At 35.0% G+C, this 22,586-nt stretch overlaps 1 protein-coding gene across 2 annotated transcripts in view; it reads left to right on the top strand.

Moving 5' to 3' along the window:
• Positions 1 to 22,586, top strand: part of CTNNA3 (catenin alpha 3) — a 1,766,595-nt gene that overhangs the window by 933,304 nt on the left and 810,705 nt on the right. For both annotated transcript variants that reach the window (XM_040485152.1, XM_040485151.1), the window contains exon 9: positions 5,146 to 5,298. In XM_040485152.1, coding sequence (XP_040341086.1) covers positions 5,146 to 5,298 — 153 coding nt within the window. The remainder of the gene's footprint in view (positions 1 to 5,145; positions 5,299 to 22,586) is intronic.

Raw genomic sequence — 22,586 nt, 5'->3', positions numbered from 1 at the left:
TTTTATTTCTTAAAGAAGAAGTAATGTCATAGCATTTTTACATCAGTGTCTCAGGTAAGTCGATTTACTGAACAATATTTTGCTAACCGGTAGAGCTGAAGTTTGAACCCAAGTCCATCCAACCCCTGCCCAAATTTGTAAACACCAGATGAGGGGTCAGGGATAATAGCCTATTCACCCTAAAAACTCCTAGTGCCTCATAAACTGATTTACCATTCTAATTTTTTTCTTCCTTGCTATTTATTTTACAAGTTTTTAATTAAAATTTTTTCTTCTTTAGTCTCCTTCCCATCACTTATTTGGGAACTGCATAACCATTAAAATTCTTAATAAAGGAGGAAGATTTTTAAACCTCATTTCTTCATTTAAAAAATTAAAGCAATAGAATATATTCCATTTCTACTGTATTAGGCAGAGTGAAACACACATTTTGAGATTTCACTAAAGGCAAATTGAAAATTTTATTTGTGTATATTGAGAAAAAAATAGCCTATTTTATAAATGCCAAAGTAAGGACTTGAGATATGTCAAATCAAGTAGGGTACTGATAAAAGCAGACAAAACAAAAACTTGACTGATTCATTAGTTGTTCATTTGCTGAATCGCTATCTCCATCTCTTTCCCATTTTGATAGTACCAGTGCCACACTTAGAAAAAAATACCTATGTCTTTATAGCTCTTCTTCATCACCCTTGTAATCGAATATTAACTTTCCATAAGATACAAGTCTCATTAAATTGGCACAGTAGGTTTATGTTGAATTAATTATTGGGTGATTTAGTTCCTATTAGTCAATTGAAGTTTGACAGTCACATTTTGCTATTTGACTTAAAATCAAAATGGCATCAATATACACATATATAAATGTTTCTAGCTCCCTGAGAACAATTCTTTTCTGAAACACTTTCTTTTCTTTCCATTCCTCTTCCCCTCACAGTTTTGTTCTTTCTATTCTCTTATTTGGTGGTAGTAGGGGGGTGGGCAGGGCTATCTGATAGTTTTCACATACAGCTTTTACTTTTGGGTTTCAATTATAGAGGAATATATTATTTTATTTGAGATTCCAAACCACTTACATCAGTGGGAAATAGAAAAATTGATGTCTCAAAGCCTTTTATTAAACTGTAGTGAGAAAAGATGGAAAGCCCCTCAGTCTGATTTTGTGCCTGACATCTTTCATGCCTGGCCACAAACAGGTATTTATTGAAAATACATACCTCTAACTCCTATTGGCCTCCCACTAACTTCAGATTTTAGTGCTGCAGCCTCTAAGGGTGTCCTATTTTTACATTGGAATGTTGGATTCTTCTTTAAAGTTTTTTTGAAAAAAGAGGTTAGAGTGGGAGAGAGCCACAGCATAAGAGACTGTTGAGAACTGAGAACAAACTAAGGGTTGATGGGGGGTGGGAGGGAGGAGAGGGTGGGTGATGGGTATTGAGGAGGGCACCTTTTGGGATGAGCACTGGGTGTTGTATGGAAACCAATTTGACAATAAATTTCATATATAAATAAAAAAAATAAAATAAAGTTTTTTTGTATATCACTCAAATGAAAGGAATGAATTTTTCCATTGGGCTGAAAAATAATATGGAAATAAATAAGATAGAGGCTTCTTAGGTGTTATACACAGATATAGATGACTGTACAACAGAAATTGAAAAAAAAAAACGTATGTCAGAATATGCCATAACATCTAAAGAAAATTACATAGCATAGCATTTGAAGCCTTCCATATCTTGTCCCTATTTGTAGTTCTAGTCCTATATCATGGTAATTCCTCTGACACAGTCAGCATAGTACTGGGGATGGCGGTATCAGAATCAGTAGTGTGCAAAGCAGAAGTGGTAATGTGTGGTCATCACTGGGTAGTTTATGTAAGACATCCGTCTATTGCTTGGCATATGACCAAACAACATTACCGCCAAACAACTGTGTCTGTTTTATATCAGATTCCCCTGAAAGCAGATCCTGAGACCAGAACCTTAGGCAGGTAGTTTACTTAGGAGGCAATTCCAAGAAGCAAGTGTAAGAGAACATGAAGTGTAAGAGAACAGGCAAGGAAAGAGGAGAGGATATGCTCTTTGAAGTCACTACTGTCACTAACAGAATCTTAACTCCGACAGAATTTTGAAAGCATTGGCACAGAACTTATTTGTAAGCTCATTTCCCAGTCCTTCTGTCTTGTCCTCCTGAACATAATACCACACCTCCATGGTGTACCTTTTACATTTACTGTGTTTTGGATTTAGCAACACCCCTTAGAATAAAGCAACAAATGTGTTCCTAACATAGTTTAGTTAAAAAAATAATAATAATTTAGCCAAAGAATATCTGTATTTATTCCTTAATAATAGTAAATCAGCTATACCTCAAGCCTGTTTCAGCACTTGTGTATGGAATGAAGGATTGAATGAATAGCAGGGAAAACATAGTAGAACAACTTGGGGGGGGGGAAACATGGGAGTAAATACCATTAAAATGAAGGGAAGACAAATGGTAGCACTACAGAGGGGAAATGGACAGACCATAACAAACGTATCCAGGTACTGGAAGGCTGTTAAAATTATTCATAAATTTATAAAAATTGGCACAATGTGGGACAATGGCTATTCTCTAGATTTTTGTATGGTGATAAAACAAAATATATTTTTTAGAAGCACAAGAAGACAGTCTAACTCTCTGGATATAGTTGTAGATGGGAACATACATCAAAGTCTCATCTCCCATTCATTCTCCAAACCATCACAATATGACTCCTGGTTTCACTTTCCACTCAAACTGGTCTCACTAAGTTTATCAATGACCTCTTAGTGGTCAAATCCATCAGACAAATCCGATTTCTTTTTATTTAACTTATTTTTAAAATTAAACTCCGAAACTCATCTTTTTTTTGAAATTTCTTCCCTGTCAGTTTCCTTATTTTCCCTTACTGTAACATTTGATGACTCTCACTCCCCCACTAAGGGACCATGTATTTTCATCTTGATGTATTTCATAAGATCTTGCTGTAGTAGAAAGGTAAAGAGATAATGTTGAGAAACAATTATTGAGTTTAATGGAACCAAATACAAAGAAAAGATCAAATGCAGAGAAAAGATTCAACAAGTTCATAATGTGGGTATTATAATTGCATCTAGTAGGATAAGTTCATTTGGAAAGCATTGACACAGATTTATTGGAATATTTCTCTTTTAGTTGTTGGTCATTTGCTCTTTTTTTTTTTTTTTTTTTTTTTTTTTTTTGGCCATCATCTCAGTCTCTTTTTAGATCCTACTCTTCCATCTGCATGATTTCCACTTATGGTAGTATTTCCTAAGTTTTAATTCTTGGACATCTCCTTACTGTGCATCTCCCTCTGTGTGATCCTGTCTACCTCCTTGGCTTGAAAAACCTCCCGTATGTATGTTGGCTGTTAATTGCATAGCTTTAGTGCAGATCTCCTCTTAGCCCTCCTTCTATATATGCTGGTTACAAATGAAAGAAAAAGAGGATAAAGGGGAGGGATGGTCATTGAAAACTCTTCCCCCTCTGAGATTCCTTCTACTTTTATGTATCTGGAACTAACATAACTAGTAGCTCCCAGCTCAAGTCCTAACTTATGATTCTTTGTCTGACTTCTCTGGTCCACCTTTGATGGACATCAAACACATTGTTCATTCACTCAAGGTCTTCCCCTTGCCTTGTAAGTCCTTACCACTCTGCACCCTGTCCTAGTAAGTTCTCAGATGATATTAATCAGTTGCCATTAGTGATTTGCCTTTCTGCATGCTAAGTAGATTCTTTCCTGGGGGATCTTCCCACAGCCTTTGTGAAATTGTTAGAAACCAGAAAATTTCACAGTTCTTCTGCCTGCATGTAGGCAGAGATATTTTTTCTCCTGGAAATCTGTAATTATTATGGATTTATTATACTATAAATATTACAAGAATATAGTGGGTTTTTTTCAGGCAGCCACATTATTTAATATTCGCCTGTATTCCAAAACTAGGGTAATTATCTTTTGGTTTTAAAGAGTACCCTAAAGTACACATTATAAATTTCCCATATGATATTGTATGATAATGTATAGAAGAAATTAAATTCAGTGAGGAGGTTGACTAAAAAATTGGGGAGCTATTCATAGTCATTGACATTGTTGATGAAACATTTCAAGATATTGTGATCCTTTAGGGCTCAATATATTATACAAATACAATGCATTAATTTTCCAATGCAGTTTTAAATTTCAGAAAATATCTGCTGAATAGGGTAATTGTCTGATTGTCATTTATGAGCTTCCACATAATCTAATTTAAAAGAATTAATTGTAGCAGAATGTTATACTTGCTTAATAATTTAAGGTGTAAGGGCAAGAACAATTAATGCAGATGAAGAAAATTGGACATCAAACTCATTTATTATTCTCCTTGCTCTATTAATCTGTTATCAACTGGCATAATTGGTGATCTAACTTGGTTTAATTACCATGAAGACTACAATTTAGCTAATCAAAATTTATCATCAGTTCCTCCAACAAAGTAGAAAACATTTCATAATTTTGTAATTATGAAAATACATGATGTACAATGTTGTTTGTACACATGCATAAACATTACAATAGTGTGGTATTTTTTGATGGAAAATGGAGTATTATTACTTATAATCTGACCTCTGGGCTAAGTATAACTTAAGAATAAAGGCAAATTTTGAGAATAAGAAAGCTATTCCTCAATGACTTTTTTTCTTGGATATTTTGTTTGTTTTAACATTGGTTTTTTTTTTTTTTAATTTTTAAAAAAGTGTTTATTTATTTGTGATGGAGAGACAGAGTGAGCGGGGGGGGGGGGGGGGAGAAAGGGGGAGACGTAGAATTGGAAGCAGGTTCCAGGCTTTGAGCTGTCTGCACGGAGCCTGACATGGGGCTTGAACTCATGAACTGTGAGATCATGACCTGAGCTGAAGTCGGACGCTTAACCACCTGAGCCACCCAGGTGCCCCAGTTTGTTTTAACTTTGTAAGTGACATTCATACACAGTCTTAAGTATTATTACTTAGAGATTGTGTGAAAATACATAAGATGAATTTTGTAACTACTGGGATTATAAAAATAGGAAATAACATGAACCATTTCCTGAAAAAAAAAATGAATTTTTTATTTCTCCTCAGCTCCGTAAGGCTATTATAGATCATGTGTCAGACTCCTTTTTGGATACAACGGTCCCACTTTTGGTTCTCATTGAAGCTGCCAAGAATGGCCGGGAAAAGGAAATAAAAGAATATGCTTCGATATTTCGTGAGCACACCAGCAGGCTTATAGAGGTAAGTATACTAGAACTGTAACTGCCCTAAATCCAGGAGAATGAGGCTCTCATTCCCCATTTACAATTGACTTGTACTCAGATAAAAACTTTTGACAACTTACTGCAAAAGAAGCAAAGTTTAAATTGTTTTTTTTAATACATATTTTGTTCAGAGCTACACACATACACACTCACACACACAATGTTCAAATGCAGATATTTTGTTTTATCTTTACAAATATTTTCTTCATATTCTAACAAAGTATCAAGTACTCTACCTCATGCCATTTTATTGTTTTTCTACCATCTTTTTGTGTTTGTATTACTCTTCCAGATTTTCAAATCATATTCAACTATGAAGAAAAAGAATGTAAGATTATAGGGGTAGAAAAATCCAGAATAAATAAGTGAGGATAGTAGATTGGTCCATGTCCCAGTAGAGGCAAGAGATGATAAAACTATCATTTTCTTCAGCTTGGAAACTGGAAGCATGAAAATGCCGCATGATTTGGGGGCAAGGTGTTATATTGCTGAAAGAGCCATAAAGTGCTAGACAATTCCTAGGAAACAGAGAAGAAACCTATTATATTATGAGGATCAGGAATGCAGGCATAGTAGAAGAATGAGTGTCAATGGAAGGATTTCTAAAACCAATAATGTGACAGTTCTCACAAAGCCAGGAACCCATGGAAGAAGGGAAAATCCGCCTGACCAGATTCGTTTACCAGAGCTGATACACTGCTAACATCCATCAGCATGACTGTACCAGTTGTTTATGGCTAGTGTCTGTTCTCAGTGTCAGTGCCATGCCGTACTGATTATTAAATCTTCTGACTGCCACACCTTTACATACTTACTGGCCATGAACTTTGTGGTGAAATATGTTTAGGGGCTCAAATTGTTTGGTAACCTTGTGAGTTAGAAATAGACAGAACCTGACTTAGAATCATAGCATTTGATATAACATCTATTAACGGAGAGGATTTTCCCAACATCTTAAATGTGGATCCCTGGGAAGGAAGTTTCCAATGTAACTAGCATTTTCACTGCAAACTTTCTGCTTCCTAGTCTTCATATCTAAAAAATGAAAGGAGTTGATAAATAGCTAATTACTAAGATCTTGTCAGCCCTAAAACTGACCTACCTCCAACTTTGAAATTGACTTTGAACTTCCCAACAACTCTGCATGACAGGATATCTGTTACATTGGCCTTATATAGAAATAAAGCTACAAACCCAAACCAGTCCAATTGGAGATGGAGCTGATTTCCAGGCTTACAATTTTTAACTAATTCATTCAATTATTTATATAGTTCTAGCTTTATTTATTCCCTCTTATAGTCTTCCTCAAATATGTATGCACTCTTCCCACAGAGAAATGTTAAAAGTAAGAGGCAAAGCAGAAGGAGCAGGTCATTAAAGGCACCTAACTAAGTATAGCCCCTGATAATCATAAACATTTTTTTCTAAAAATGTGTTCTCTAAGCTGAAGGTACATCAAATTATGAAAACAACTTGTCGGTGACATATTCTAAAAGTAAAATTGGTGTCTGCTAATAAAGTTGCATCCCTATTCCTATTTATTAGTTTAGAAATATTTTCTTAGTTGCTTAGTCTATGAAACATAAATCTCATAAGGTGCTCAATAAAGAAGGGCCCTTTAATTACACAATTTTGGAGAAATAGTTGTATCTATTTCTCCTCTTGGAGATTTTACAGTTCTGAAAAATCCATAGATTTTTCAATTAAGTCAGAATTTTCCCCAAATCAGTTTACCTGAGGAGTTCTTCTTCCATGACACTTATTACTAAGGCAGTGCCTTGAAGGAACACTTGAAAATGCTATCTTAGGGGCGCCTGGGTGGCTTGGTCAGTTAAGTGTCTGACTCTTTGTTTCGGCTCAGGTCACGTATTCTATAGTGCAGAGCCTGCTTGGGATTTTCTCTCTCCCTGTCTCTCTCTGCCCCTCCCCCTGCTCATGCTCTATCTCTCCCAAAATAAATAAATAAACTTTAAAAAATGCTACCTTAATGTATTGAGAATAATGGTTTATTATTATGTAGACAGAACCCTGAGAATGTGTTTTAAATATTCAACGTTCTTGAAAATTCTGCATTTCATGTGATCATTGAAAGAATAGAAATATTTTATAATTTTGAGCTACTGGGGGACTGAGAATGAGTCTTATCTAACTTTGAATGTCTCCTTCACATGTACGATGCGATTATGCTAGCTTTGCACTCTCGTAGTTCTCCCTCTGGTACTACTGAGAAACTCGTCTAAGGCGTTTTCAGTTCCAGTTAGATTATACCATGTAACAGTCCATCTTCAAACTTAGTGGCTCAAAACAACCATTTATTATTCTTTCATTATGGGTTGACTGGGCACATGGGCAACTCTCACTTAGGTTTTCTCATGTAATTACTGTTAAATAATGGCTAGGGTTGGAACCCTCGAGAGGTTTGACTGGGCTAGATATAGAAAATGGCACAGTTACATGACTGGAGGAAGTGAATGATAACTGTCAGCTGGGAGCTTAGCTGTGGCTCTTCACTGGGGCACCAATACATGGCCTTTCTATGTGGCTTTAGCTTCTTGCAAAATTATTGCTGGTTCTGAGATGAGAAGTCGCAAAAGCAAGTTAGAAACAGGAAGTATAAGCTTACATCCTCTTAAGACTTGGGCCTGAAATTGGCAGAATACCACTTCCACTGTATATTATTAGTCAAGCAATCATAAAGCCTGCCCAAATCTGAAGGGAGGCAGGGAGGCATGAAACTTCACCTTTCAACGGACAGACTAGAAAAGTGTTTACAGCTACCTTTGATCTACTATACTTCTCAGGATTTCATTTGTTTGATATAAAGTGAAGGTAAACAAGATAATATCTAAGGTCACTGCCAGCTTTTAAAATTTTATGGTATAACAAATATTTTTTTACAATTGGGAGACTTCTAATTTTCTAAGAGATAGAGACTGGAGGAAAATAGTTTTTAAGTATACTGCTTATCCACTACGTTGTTTAACAAAACATGGGCACCTGGGTGGCTCAGTCACTTGAGTGTCTGACTTCAGCTCCAGTCATGATTTCATGGTTCATGGGTTTGAGCCCCACATTGGGCTCTGTGCTGACAGTGTGGAGCCTACTTTGGATTCTCTGTCTCCCTTCTCTCTGTGCCCCTTCCCTTCCTGCTCTCTCTCTCTCTCTCTCTCAAAGAAAAAAAAAAAAGCAAAACAAACAAAGAAACAAACAAATAAAACACACTGCATTTATCTCCCAGGAAAATTTCTTTTTGGAAGGAGCTGTCTAACAAAGGCAATAGAGAAAATCATCATTAATTTACTACAAACATTCTGCCAGAAGTGTCTGTGACAGAGTCTGGGGAAATAGGAGAACTTAAATACATCAGTTTCAGAAGACACTGTGAGTTTACTTTGTCTACATTGTTTACCAATCCACCTTTGTTTTCACTACCACCTGTCCACCCAGACCACTTATACCCATCTTATTCCCAAACTGCGTAATTTGACAGAGTAGGACAGAAAGTCTTAGATTCTAAATGACTTCAAGGAAAAGCTATTTTCAACATGTCTGGGTTTTGATACCTCAACTGTGTTTGTCAGAGAAATCTAAAATCAGTGAACTTGTTAAAGTAAGACTTAAATGGAAAGAAAAGTCCATTTTTAAAGAATTCCTATCAGATCTTTGAAGAAAAACTTCATGCTATTAAAGGAATACTCTGGAAAATGGTTAAAGTTGCAACTTTTACCAAAAAGAGAGTAAAAACTGTATGGGAACACAAAGAAACAAACAAACAAAAAAAGCATTAAGAAATTCTTGGGGCGCCTGGGTGGCTTGGTCGTTTAAGCGTCCGACTTCCGCTCAGGTCATGATCTCACGGCCCGTGAGTTCGAGCCCCGCGTCGGGCTCTGTGCTGACCGCTCAGAGCCTGCAGCCTGTTTCAGATTCTGTGTCTCCCTCTCTCTCTGCCTCTCCCCTGTTCATGCTCTGTCTCTCTCTGTCTCAAAAATAAATAAATGTTGAAAAAAAATTAAAAAACAAAGAAATTCTATGGATAATAATTAGGCAAACAAAAGGATATGGGGTTTGGGGAAAATAAATAGAGATGAGGAACAGAGTAGCCAATAAATTGGGCCTGAATATTCCCATCGTCTAGTGGGGTCATATCTGAGGTCTCCTATTGTATTATCATGCAGTTTGGTATAAAATGATAATGGGTGAAGTGATGGTTATAAAACCCTAGGTAGTGTCAATAACTGGAGAACCTAGATTCTTGAGGCTAATTTTGTTTCACTATGTTGAACTGAGTAACTATTATGCAAAACTTATCCTACTTTGAACATCCCAGTTACTCTGTGTAACTTGGGATCCACCCAGCCACAGTGGGAATGAGAAGAAGGAGTCAAAAAGTTTGCATAATAAGATAAAAAGGGAGAGGGAGGGAAAACCATAAGAAACTAATAAGTATAGGGAACAAACTTGGGATTTCTGGAGGAGTGATTGGAGTGGATGGGGTAAATGAGTGATGGACATTAAGGAGGACACTTGTTGTAATGAGCCCTGGGTGTTATATGCAATTGATGAATTACTAAATTCTACCCATGAAACTAATACTACACTATATATTAACTAGAATTTAAATACAATCTTGAAAGAAGAAAAAGGTTGGAATTTTAAAACTCATCTTCACAAAGTGATTAGCATCTAATGACAAATGTGCCATTGAATTATACTCCCCATTATTTTGATCTTGCATTGATGGTAAATTAGGGCACCATCAACTCTGGTGAATTCCACCAGTAATGCCTATTAAAAGTAAAGTTTAAAATATTAATTTTATCTTAAAAATTACAATATTTAGATTCTAGAGAGTAAGAATTTTACCTGTCATCACTATGAGCCTATTCTGTTAGCCAAGTCTATGCAGCTAGTACTCAATAAATCGGTATTGAATGAAGGAACACAATGATAACACTAGCTCAATTTTCTTTCTCTCTAAAAAGTTATCTTTGGGGATTCCAGTAACTGGACTTGGAACATATGTCTGAGCCCAATTTTTTAGTAGAGTGCCTTCCTGCTTTAGTGAACATGAATACTTTAAAATAATTCTTCACAATGATATTAGCAAATACTTTGCCATCAAAAGCAAACACTATAAACCCTACTCCAGATCTCTCTCTGAAGGAATTTGTCACCATTAGATAACATTTTTAAAGAACTTTGCCCACTTCAGAGATACAGTTTGTAACTTTAATGCGGTAATATAACTGTAATTCAGAAGAATGCCATTGCATTCAATACATGTATTGCTTATTATAATGGCTGTTATTTAATATTTCTTTAAAATTACATTCTAAAAACTCCACTATTATTTTTGAACCATATTACAACGTGTTCTCAGCAATCAGTTCATGCTGAACACTACATAGTTGCGATCAACTAAAAAGGTAAAATCTCTGGTTTATCCCATGGGTTTTACCATATTAATTCTCATTAAATATGACAGTGTTAATGATCTAGGCCTGAAAATTTTCTGCAAATTAAGTTTCTCTGTGTGCAAAGCCAGCTTCGTCAGTGCTTTGACTTATTCATCAAAAATTCATCTGTCTTGATGTACCTTATTTTAGTAAGTTTCATGGGAGCCTTTCATCAAAAAGGAAAAAGTGGGTGGACATTTAATTATAATACTTCCCTCCAACCTACAAAGCTGATTGTTCCCACTCACAAAATGGTGAGCCGGATTTAGCAAAGCCCCAGTGCCAAGAGAGAAGGCTGGAGAGGGGACTCTTGCTGTTTGCAAGAAGTGCTCATTGCTCCTAGCTCTACTTATATCTTTGCTTTTTGACAGAATCCTGTTCAAGTGTCACACATTGCTTTAATTGATCATCTGTTATCAAATAAGGATATGCTCAGTTATAAATAAATAGAGCTTTTAGAGTCCCATCCCATTCTTCCTCATTCCCCTAAAAAAGAAAAAAAAAAAAAAAGAAAAAGAAAAAGAACAAACCCATACTTATACTGTACACAAACCAACAACTGTTCTCAGTGAGCATCTTGGCAGCTCTCCCTTTCTGATGGGGAAGGGATATTATAGCTAAGTCAGGAATGCTTTTGGTTATATAGAGGACAGGTGTGACTGCCCACTCCCTGGATTAAAAACTGTTTAGCATCTTAATCCTTTCAGCTAAAAGTCATGATGAACATGATCCTTAAAAGCCTAACTTGAGGGGCGCCAGGGTGGCTCAGTTGGTTGAGCATCCAACTGTTGATTTTGGCCCAGGTCATGATCTCATGGTTCAGGAGCCCCAGCCCCACCTTGGGGTCTGAGCTGAGGGTGCAGAGCACGCTGGGGATTCTCTCCCTTCCTCTCTCTCTCTGCCCCTCCCCCGCTTGCTCTCTCTCTGTCTCAGAATAAATAATAATAATAATAATAATAATAATAATTTAAAAAATTTAGAAAGCCCAATGTGAATGCACAGTGAGTGACCTTTCCATGTTGGAGAGATTTCTTTTTTTTTTTTTTTAATAATGAAATTTATTGTCAAATTGGTTTCCATACAACACCCAGTGCTCGTACCAAAAGGTGCCCTCCTCAGTACCCATCACCCACCCTCCCCTCCCTCCCACCCCCCATCAACCCTCAGTTTGTTCTCAGTTTTTAACAGTCTCTTATGCTTTGGCTAGAGAGATTTCTTTATAAATTTTCCATTCATGGTGTTTGGAATTCAGGGAAATGGGGATACAATTATAGAAAAGTCAGAGCCTTTCCATAGTCAGGTGGAGATATTTTTGAATGAGATATTAGTGTTTTGGAAGTAAGAGGAGGGATAAAACTATATGGGATTAGAGTAGTTTGGGAATTTAGTATGAAGTAAGCAATATAAGCAATATTTACATCAAAACTTGATGACTAGGCAGGAGCTGGATTTGAAAAACTAGAACTCTAAGTGGAGATAATAGCATGACTAAAGGCACAATGCTCATTCACGTGTTCCAGGAATGCAATAGAAACGAATTCTAGATCACTAAGCTGGGTGAAGCATGAAGTGAGATAGAGACAGTTGATGAACACCCTTGAGTATTTGATTGCTGGGTGGAAGGTTAAATTTAATCTTCTAGAACCAGATCCAGTAATGGATTTAGAAAAATGCAGCTGCTTTTCACCACAGTAGGGTCTAAAGGGAAATCATATCTTAGAAGAGTTTGTGTATGGACTATTTCATATCTGGATATAAACATTTTATAATGCCTAACAATTGATTAGAATCTTATAACATAGACTGGTATTTAAAAAGACTGTATTAACAAAAAAAGAGACTGCATTTAAAACCTGATTTAGTCTTATACATTCAAGAGAGAGAGAAGAAGATTTGATTTAATAATGAACTTAAAACAGAAAAGCAAGTGACTCAAGACTTAATGACACTAGATCAATGCTATCCAATAGAAATAGAAGGCGGGCCACATATATAACTTAAAAGTTTCCTGTAACCACCCTAAAATAAAAGGTAAAAATAAACAGGTGAAACCAATCTTAATAACATGTTTTATTTAATCCAATATACCTCAAATATTATCAGTTCAACATGTAATAATATAAAAACTATTAATGAGATATATTATTCATACTAAGTCTTAGAAATCTGGTGTGTATTTTACACTTACAGCCATTCTTAAATTTTTTTTTTTTTTCAACGTTTATTTATTTTTGGGACAGAGAGAGACAGAGCATGAACGGGGGAGGGGCAGAGAGAGAGGGAGACACAGAATCGGAAACAGGCTCCAGGCTCTGAGCCATCAGCCCAGAGCCCGACGCGGGGCTCGAACTCACGGACCGCGAGATCGTGACCTGGCTGAAGTCGGACGCTCAACCGACTGCGCCACCCAGGCGCCCCGACTTACAGCCATTCTTAATCTAGACTAGCCATATTTTAAGTGTAAAATAGCCATACATGGCTGGCGGCTATGTATCGGATAGTGCAGTTCTAAATAGAAGATTAGCACATTGAGGACAGGAATATGTTTATTCATTCATTCATTCATTCATTCATTCAACAAGTATGTCTTAAGTGCCTACTGTGTGCAATACGCTGTGCTGGGCCCCTGGGAATACTGTCTAGAACCTTTGTTTTTGTTTTCCTAGCCTGATATAAAAAACATTCAATAAATCATTGTTGAATGAATTAGTATATAAACCAAGTAGAATGACAATGAGTCTTATAGAAAATTTTAAAAGATGGCAAATGGCATAACTTATTGAATAAAGTATAAAATATGGAGACAGACTTGGTTTTGAATTTTGGCTTGATGTTCTTGGGAAAGTCACTTAGTATCTCTTGATTCTGTACTGTAAAGGATATACTCCATTGTAAAATGAAAATAATAGTAAGGTTGAATGGGATGATGCATTAAAGTACCAAAGGCCACATGATGTGAACATCATTGTTCAGTGGATATTAATCTTCTTCCCTTTCTACTTTTAAACATTTTTCCCCAGGGCCACCTGGGTGGCTCAGATGGTTAAGCATCTGACTTCAACTCAGGTCATGATGTATTGGTTTGTGAGTTTGAGCCCCACCTCGGGCTCTGTGCTGGTGGTGCAGAGCCTGCTTGAGATTCTCTCTGTCTCCCTGCCTCTCTCTCTCTGCCCCTTCCCCATTTGCAATCTCTCTCTCTCAAAATAAAAAAAATAAACTTAAAAAAATAAACACCCCCTCCCCCATATCTTATGTGGAAAGAGGTCATTCGAGTCTCCAAAACTCCTGATGAGCAGTGACATTTTCCTTGGGGAAAATTTATTTTATAAGGTAATGTTAAATATACTGTAGTTGTTGGATCATGATATCCAACTTCCAAATACAGATAAGTGTTTTTCAGGAATATTAACAGGCCAAAAGATGGCATGTGCAAAATGGTCAGCTGAAATTATACACCCAAAATTTTGATATACATTTAATTGTTGTATGAAATTTCTCTGAAACTGAAACTTTCCAGTATTACTTTCCGGGATAGTATTTGGCCAAGACTTAACAAGCAAACATGCTAACTAATAATTACTGATGAATAATTCCAGGCCTAGAAGCCAAACTTTGTTTTAATCACCAGTCTGATTATATAAGTTGGGACTGATCTGTTTCTTTTGATCAATTCATAATTCCACTCAATTAAAAATAAATACAGTGAGTTCCTCCAATGTGCTCTATAGAGCTCATCTATACAAGAGCCTGCATTTGGTTCCATTTTTGTCTTTTGTGGATGGAAGAGGCTGGTTAATCAGAAGTATTGGCAGAATGGCTATTTTATTGCTTTTACAGGACAAAACCCCCTTTTTTTCTGATAATAAAGAGAAGAGCAAAACAGGGAAGAAAATAAAGTAAAATAAATAAAACACTCAGTAATCTGTGCTAGCTAGCATCATGCAAAACACCTTATACTCTTTACCTCATTATGTCCGTGCTCACAATGATTGAGATAAATACTTTTATTACTGTTTTGCTGATGAAACCCTAGCTGAGAGAAATTAAGCAACTTGCCTAAGGTCAAACAGCTAAATGGCAGAGTAGGGAATCAACTTGGAGATAAAAGGAATAAAGTTAGCACAATAAATCTAAAATTGGAAAGTGAGCCCAAGTTTTATAGGTGTTTAATTTCTTGATGGAGAGAGGGGACATCTTTCTGAATGCTTTTAGATCAGAGACTGCTATTAAGTGGATCAAGCTGCAAAAGTTTCGAGAGTTGATTTTATTTCTTTCCAAAGAATCTCTAATCTTTTTTTTTTTTTTTTTCGAGTTTGGTAGACACACAATATTGTGTTAATTTTAGGTGTACCACTTAGTGATTTGACAAATTTATACATCATGCCATGTTCACCATTAAGAATAGCTCTAATCTTATTCTACTTTCCCTAACTAGAGAAGCAGAAAGCCAGAAGCACACATTTATGCACCTGAAATCTTTCTGCATGCATTCATTCCTTACAAGTCTTAGTGAATTACACTAAGTTATTAGTAACACTAATAGTTATTAGGCCAGGGTATGAGACCTAAGTGAGATCAGACATAATCTTCTGATGAGAAAGTACATGTAGCCCATTTGTAAATTGACTATTTGGAACTTAGAATATATTTTGCCTGTTAATTAGTACTATGTTACCATTTAGCTTCCTCAGTCCACAAAAGCCTAATGAGTCCCTAATAGAAGTTAAAACTACACAGCTTTTTATTAGGAGTATTCTTCCTAGCCTGAAATGCATTTAGAGGTGCCTCTCACCATCAACCAGTTCCCTCTCAGTCTTGTGTGCAGGGTGTTCCTAACATAGGGGCAAAAAATCAAATGCTTTACAGTAGTGGACAAAAAAGTAATAAATAAAAGGGCTCAGTAAGGTAGCCTTTGATGAAATGAAGAGTATAAGTTTAGTCTAAAGGGTTGGTCTCTGCTTATCTTCAGTCAATTATTGCTGTGTGTGAATGCAGGCCCTATTTTGTCAGACATTACAATTTCTCAAAATAACTCAGAAATACAAAATTTAATGTAAAAATCTGTTGGTTTCTAAGTATAGACAGCTAACTCAGCTTAAAACAAAATAAAATAAAACCCGCAATCCCATCATTTGTGCCAATACATAATGCCAAGGACCACAAGTTTTGCAATCTCTGCTCTAAGATCACATTTTGAAAAACAAGTTTAAGAAAGATGGATATTTGTAAATGATGTAGATTAGATCTGGAGAATGTTTTGTTAGTAAGCATCAGTTATTACAGACAGGTGGTAAAATGCAGGAAGGGAACTTGATTTGGGGAAGTGGGCTCCTTCTGATTTTCTTTCCTGAACTGGATAACCTTGAAATAGTTGGTGAATTGAAAAGAGTTAAGAGCACAGTGATTAGCTATTTCCTCTTACCTCCTCTGCTGCTTGCAAACACTGTTAGGGTAGGTATAGGGAGAGAGAAAGGAGAATCTTGCCGAAAGATGATTCAAATGTATGTTAGACCCAATTAAAGCTATAGCTTTGTATATCCAGAAAATCCCATAAAAAAAACCCAAAACAATTAAGATTGGTACTTTCTGCAAGATGGAAGTATAGCTTTGATGCTTTTAAAGAAATGCTCCCATTATGGAAAAACAAAATTAAATTTATTCTGCATTCCATTGATGACTTTGTCTAAAGTATAGGCAGCATGAAAAAAGGCTTATATTTTTCTAAATCATTCTGACATTTTTGTGACATTTTATACATGGAGTTCCTAAAGAAAACCAGAACATCCTTAGAAGGTTTGACTTTGGCACTTTGAATCTGCCTAGTAAATAACTGCTACAGATTATCTTTCCCTTCCCCCATCTTTCTTTCATTTTACTTCCCCTCTCACTCCTTCACTCTAGCTATTGGTATAGGCAAATTATTTCTCATTGTATCAAAAGAGAATATCTAAGGTTGTGTTAGTTTTCTTTTGCTAGCAACACAATAATCTAAAGAGTCTATACACAGGTGCCCATAAAACATACATTTTAATGGTTTTTAGTATGTTCACCGATTTGTTCCATCATAATCAATTTTAAAACATTTTCATTTTTCCTAAACTAGACAATTTCTACCTCTATATATTTGCCTGTTCTGAACATTACATATAAATGGAATCATACAACATGTCTTTTATAACTGGCTTCTTTAACTTAGCATGATGTATTCAAGGTTTATCTATATGTAGCTTGTATCAGTACTTCATTCCTTTTATGGGCAATTCTGTTGTATGAATATACCACATTTTATTTATCCATTTATAAGTTGGTGGGCACCTGAGTTATTTCCATTTTTTAGCTATTATAAATAATTCTGATGAACATGTTAATACAAGTTTTTGTGTAGGTATATGTATTTATTTATATTGAATATATACCTGGCAGTGATATTTCTGTATTGTATGGTAACTGTAGTTACCTATAGTAACCATTTGAGAAACTACCTGACTGTTTTCTGGTGGCATCACATTGCACCATTTACATCTTCACCAACAGTGTATGAAGGTTTGGATTATCCTCATCCTTGCCAATGCTTTTATTGTTCGCCTTTGATTATAGTCACCCTAGTGAGAGTGAAGTGGTATCTCATTGTGGCTTTGATTTGCATTTCCCTTATGGCTAATTATGTTGAACATTATTTTATATGCTTGATTCATTTACATATCCTTTTTGGAGGAAATATTTATTTAGGTACTTTGCCCATTTTTTAAAAGATGGGTATTTGTCCTTTTTATAATTGAGATATAATATGTAATAGTTCTTTATATATTCTAGAAGCAAGTCTCTTACAAAATAGATGATTTACAGAATTTCCTCCCTTTCCTGTAGGTTGTCTTTGCTGTTTCATAATGGTATCCTTTGAAGCACAAAAGTTTGAAATTTTGATGAAGTGCATTTTATCTATTTTTTATTTTGGTTTCATATCTATAAAACAATTGCTTTATCAAAGGCTATGAAGGTTTCCTCCTATGTTTTCTTCCAAAAGTTTTATACTTTTAGCTCTTATATTTAGGTCTTTGATCAGTTTTCAGTTAGCTTTTGTATCTGATATTAGGCAAGAGTCCAATTTCATTCTTTTGCGTGTAGATATCCATTAGATCCAGCACCATTTCTTGAAAAAACTATTTTCCAATTGAGTTTCTGTAATAAATTGACTATAAATATGAGGGTTTATTTCTAGACTCAGTTCTATTCTATTAATCTATGTCTGTTCTTTTTTTTTTTTATGTTTATTTATTTGAGGGGAGAGGGGCAGAAAGAGAGGAGAGAGACAATCCCTAGCAGGCCCAATGCTGCTAGCACAGAGCCCAACATTGGCCATGAGATCATGACATGAGCTGAAATCAAGAGTCAGTGGCTTAACTGACTGGGTCACCCAGGCTCCCCAATCTATGCCTGTTCTTATGTTAGTACTACCCCATCTTGGTTACCGTAGCTTTGTGGTAAGTTTGAAATCAGAAAGTGTGAGTCCTCCAACTTCATTCTTTTTCAAATTAGTTCTGGCTATTATGAGTCCCTTGAATTTTCAAATGATTTTAGAATAAGTATGTCATTTCTGAAAAAAAAAAAAAAAAAACCAGATGCATCTGGGAGTTTGATAGGGATTGAAGGGCTGAATCTGTAGGTCAGTTTGGGGCATATTACCATCTTAATAATATTAAGTTTTTCAATCCATGAACATGGGATATATTTTCATTTATTTAGATCTGCTTTAATTTCTTTCAACAATGTTTTGTAGTGTTCGGTGTAGAAATTCACACATCTTTTATTATTTTCCTAAAATTTTATTATTTTTTGATGCTTTTATAAATGGCATTGTTCTTAATTTCATTTTTAGGTTATTTTTTGCAGTGTATTGAAGTACAATTTTTTAAAGTTTATTTATTTTGAGAGAGAGAGAGAATAAACAGGGAGGGACAGAGAGGAGAGACAGAATCTCAAGTAGGCTCTGAACCATCAGCACACAACCTGATCTCACAAACTGTGAGATCATGACCTGAGACGAGATCAAGAATTGGATGCTCAACTGACTGTGCCACCCAGGCACCTCAAAGTGCAATTTTTTAATATATTGATCTAACAGCTTACAACCTTGCTGAATTTATTTACTAGTTTAATTGTGTTTGTGTCTATGTGTGTGTGTTCCTTAATATATTCTATATACAAGATAATGTCATCTGAGAATATAATTAAACTTCCCCTTATTTCCAACTTGGTTGTCTTTAGTTTTATTTTCATTCCTGATACTCAGAGCATCATTTCATATTTTTTTTTATATCCGTATGTTTGCTTTGGTGAAGTTTCTGTTCAAACATTTTGCCTTTTTGTTTTAAATTGAATTGTTCACTTATTTTTGTGTTATTTAAAACTTCTTTATATGTTTTAAATGAAAGTCCTTTGTGGTGTACATGATTCACAGATATTTTCTGTATATCTGTGGCTTGGCTTTCTTTCTTTTTTTTTTTTAATGGTTATTTATTTTTGAGAGAGAGAGAGAGAGAGAGAGAGAGAGAGAGAGAGAGAGAACACAAGCTGGGGAGGGGCAGAGAGAGAGGAAGACACAGAATCGGAAGCAGGCTCCAGGCTCTGAGCTGTCAGCACAGAGCTTGATGTGCGGCTTGAACTCATGAACTGTGAGATCATGACCTGAGGTGAAGTTGGACACTCAACTGACTGAGCCACTCAGGTGCCCCTGTGGCTTGGATTTCTAATCTTCATAGTACCTTGTTCAGCAAAAAATTTTTTGTATTTTGATAAAGTCAAATTTATCAGTATTATCATATATGGATTGTGTTTTGTGTTTTATAAAAGAACTTTTGTCTATCCCAGGGTTACATAGATTTTCTCCCATATTTTCTCTTAGAAATTGTATACAGTTTAGTTTTTACATTTATATTTTTATTTCATTTTGAATTAATTTTTATCTATGGTACAAAGTTGGGGTAAAGTTTTGCTTATTTTTTTGTTTTGTTTATTTATTTCATATGGATATCCAATTGTTATAGCATCATTTTTTTTAAAAGAATATAGTTTCTCCACTGAATCATGTTTTTACTTTTGTTAAATATCAGTGGACCTATATTGTGAGTACATCTCTCATCTCTCTGTTCTGTTCTATTGCTCTCTGTATCTACCTTTCACCAATGCCATGGTCTGTTTAAAAGTGTAACTTTATAGGAAGCCTTGAAATCAGAGGTTCTGAGTCTTCTCAGATTGTTCTTCTTTTGAAAGATTGTTTTTGCTGCTTTACATTTTTTTATAGATTTTTGTATGATCCCATCAATACCTACAAAACTACTGTAGTCATTAAAATTGAAATTGCATTTAAACTCTAGATCAATATACAAAATGACATTGTGATGATATTGAATTCTCTCATTCATGAATATGGTATATTTCTCCAACTATTTAAGCTATCTTTGATTTTTTTCCCGTAATGTCTTATAGTTATCAGCATCAATTTTAATTGCTAAATATATAAATAATAACAGTTTCAGTGTATTTCTTGTACTAATCTAATTCATTATAAGATTTTCTACTTCTTTTTTTAGGTTATGGGGTTTTTATTGTGTGTTTGTGGGCACCCTTAAAAGATTTCCAGAAAACTTGCCCACTAATGAGTGGCTATTATTTGGAGACTAATTTAGGTGAGAAGTTTGGTCCTGCTTTTAATACTAAAACTTATAAGAATTTTAGAATGCAATACAGACTAATGTAGTAGGAAAGAACATAGAGTCGGACAAAGAAATCCTGACTTTAATACCATGTGAACTTGAGCAATTTATTAAGCCTCTCTGAGCTTCCAAACTCTCATTAGAAAGATGGAGATGATAGCCTACATCTCTATAAAGATTTTGTGAGAATTCAATGAGGTAGTTCATGTAAAGTCTTTATGACAATGTCTGGCAATAGAGTAATGTTGCAATAAAAACTGGCCTAAAATGTCCCAGCTAAGGAAGGAGGAAAGAAAGCTGTTTTTGTTCACAGATAACATAATTTTCTTGGTAGGAAATATGAAATCTCCTAAAATTAATACATGATTATAACAAGGTTGATTATGGCAAAGTTACGTATAAAAGTCAATCACTTTTCTGTAGTCAGCAATGACTAAGTATAATTTGAAATTAAAAACACATTATCATTACATAGGAGCTTATAAATATATAAAGCAAATATTAATAAATCTGAAGGGACAAATAGACAACAATAAAATAATAGCATGGGACTTCAATACCATATTTTCAATGGATAGAGCATTGGGGCAGAAAAATGAAGAAACATTAGACTAAATTGACATTAGATTAGATGGGTCTAACATACATATACAGAACATTCCATCCAAGAGCAGCAGAACACACATTTTTTGCCAGATACATGGAACATTTGTAGGCTATTTCAGATGTCCAAAACATATCTTAATAAATTTAAGAAGATTTAAATAATCTCAAACATATTTTTCTGACCACATGGTATGAAGCTAGAAATCAATTATAAGAAGAAAACTGGAAAGTTCACAAATATATAGAGAGTAAACAACATGCTACCCGACAAGCAAAAGGTCAGAGAAGAAATCAAAACAGTAATAAAAACATAACTTGAGATGGATAAAAATGAAAACACAACATACCAAAATTTATGGGCTGTAGCAAAAGCAGTCCTAAGAGGGAAATTTGTAGGGATAATTGCTTATATTAGGAAACAAGAAAGATCTCAAATATTACCTAACCTTATACCTCAAGGAAGTAGAAAAATAATAACAAAGTCCAAATAAAGTTAGCAGAAGGAAAGAAATAACCAAGATAAGAGCAGAAATAAATGAAACAGGAAACAGAAAAATAGAAACTATCAAAGAAACTAAGTGCTGAGTTTTTAAAAAGATAGACTAACTGGAGAAAGCTTTAGCTAGACTCACCAAGAAAAAAGACTTTGAACTAAAATAAATAACATTATAAATGAAAGAAGAGATATTAGAGCTCATATCACACACAAAGGATCATAAGAGACTACAATGAATAACTTATGCCAACAAATTGGGCAATCTAGAAGAAATGGATAAATTTCTAGAAACATATAATCTACCAAGATGGAGTCATGAAAAAAATAGAAGTTCTGAACAGATGAATAAGAAGATTGAATTAGTAATCCAAAAACTCCAACAAAGAAAAATCCAGGACCACATGGCTTCACTGGTGAATTCTACCAAACATTTAAAGAATTAATTCCAGTTTTTTCAAGCTCTTCCAAAAAAGGAAAGAAAGGAAAACAGAATACTCCCAAACCCATTTTAATGAGGCCAGCATTACCCTAATACCAAAGCCAGATGAAGACACTTCAAGAATAAATAAATAAATAAATAAATAAATAAATAGTCAATATCCCTGATGAACATAGATGCAAAAATCCTCAACAAAATATTGGCAAGCCAAATTCAACAATACATTAAAAGGATCATATAACATGATCAAGTAGATTTGATTAAAGTACTGCAAGGATGGTTCAATATCTGCAAATCAATGTAATATACCACGTTAACAGAATGAAGGATGAAAATCATACTATCATCTCAATAGATGCAGAAAAATCAGTTGACAAAATTCAACATTGCTTCCTGAGAAAAACTCTCAACAAACTGGATGAAGAGGGAACATACCTCACCATAATAAAGGTCATATATGACAAGCCCACAATGCTGAAATACTAAAAACTTCTCTAAGATAAGGAAAAAGACAAAAATGCCCACTGTCACCATTTTTATTTGACATGGTACCAG

Source organism: Herpailurus yagouaroundi, unplaced genomic scaffold, assembly GCF_014898765.1.
Source record: "Herpailurus yagouaroundi ecotype Mexico unplaced genomic scaffold, PumYag 163, whole genome shotgun sequence".
In the NCBI taxonomy this organism is placed as follows: Eukaryota; Metazoa; Chordata; class Mammalia; order Carnivora; family Felidae; genus Herpailurus; species Herpailurus yagouaroundi.
This window is presented reverse-complemented; position numbering and strand designations above follow the sequence as displayed.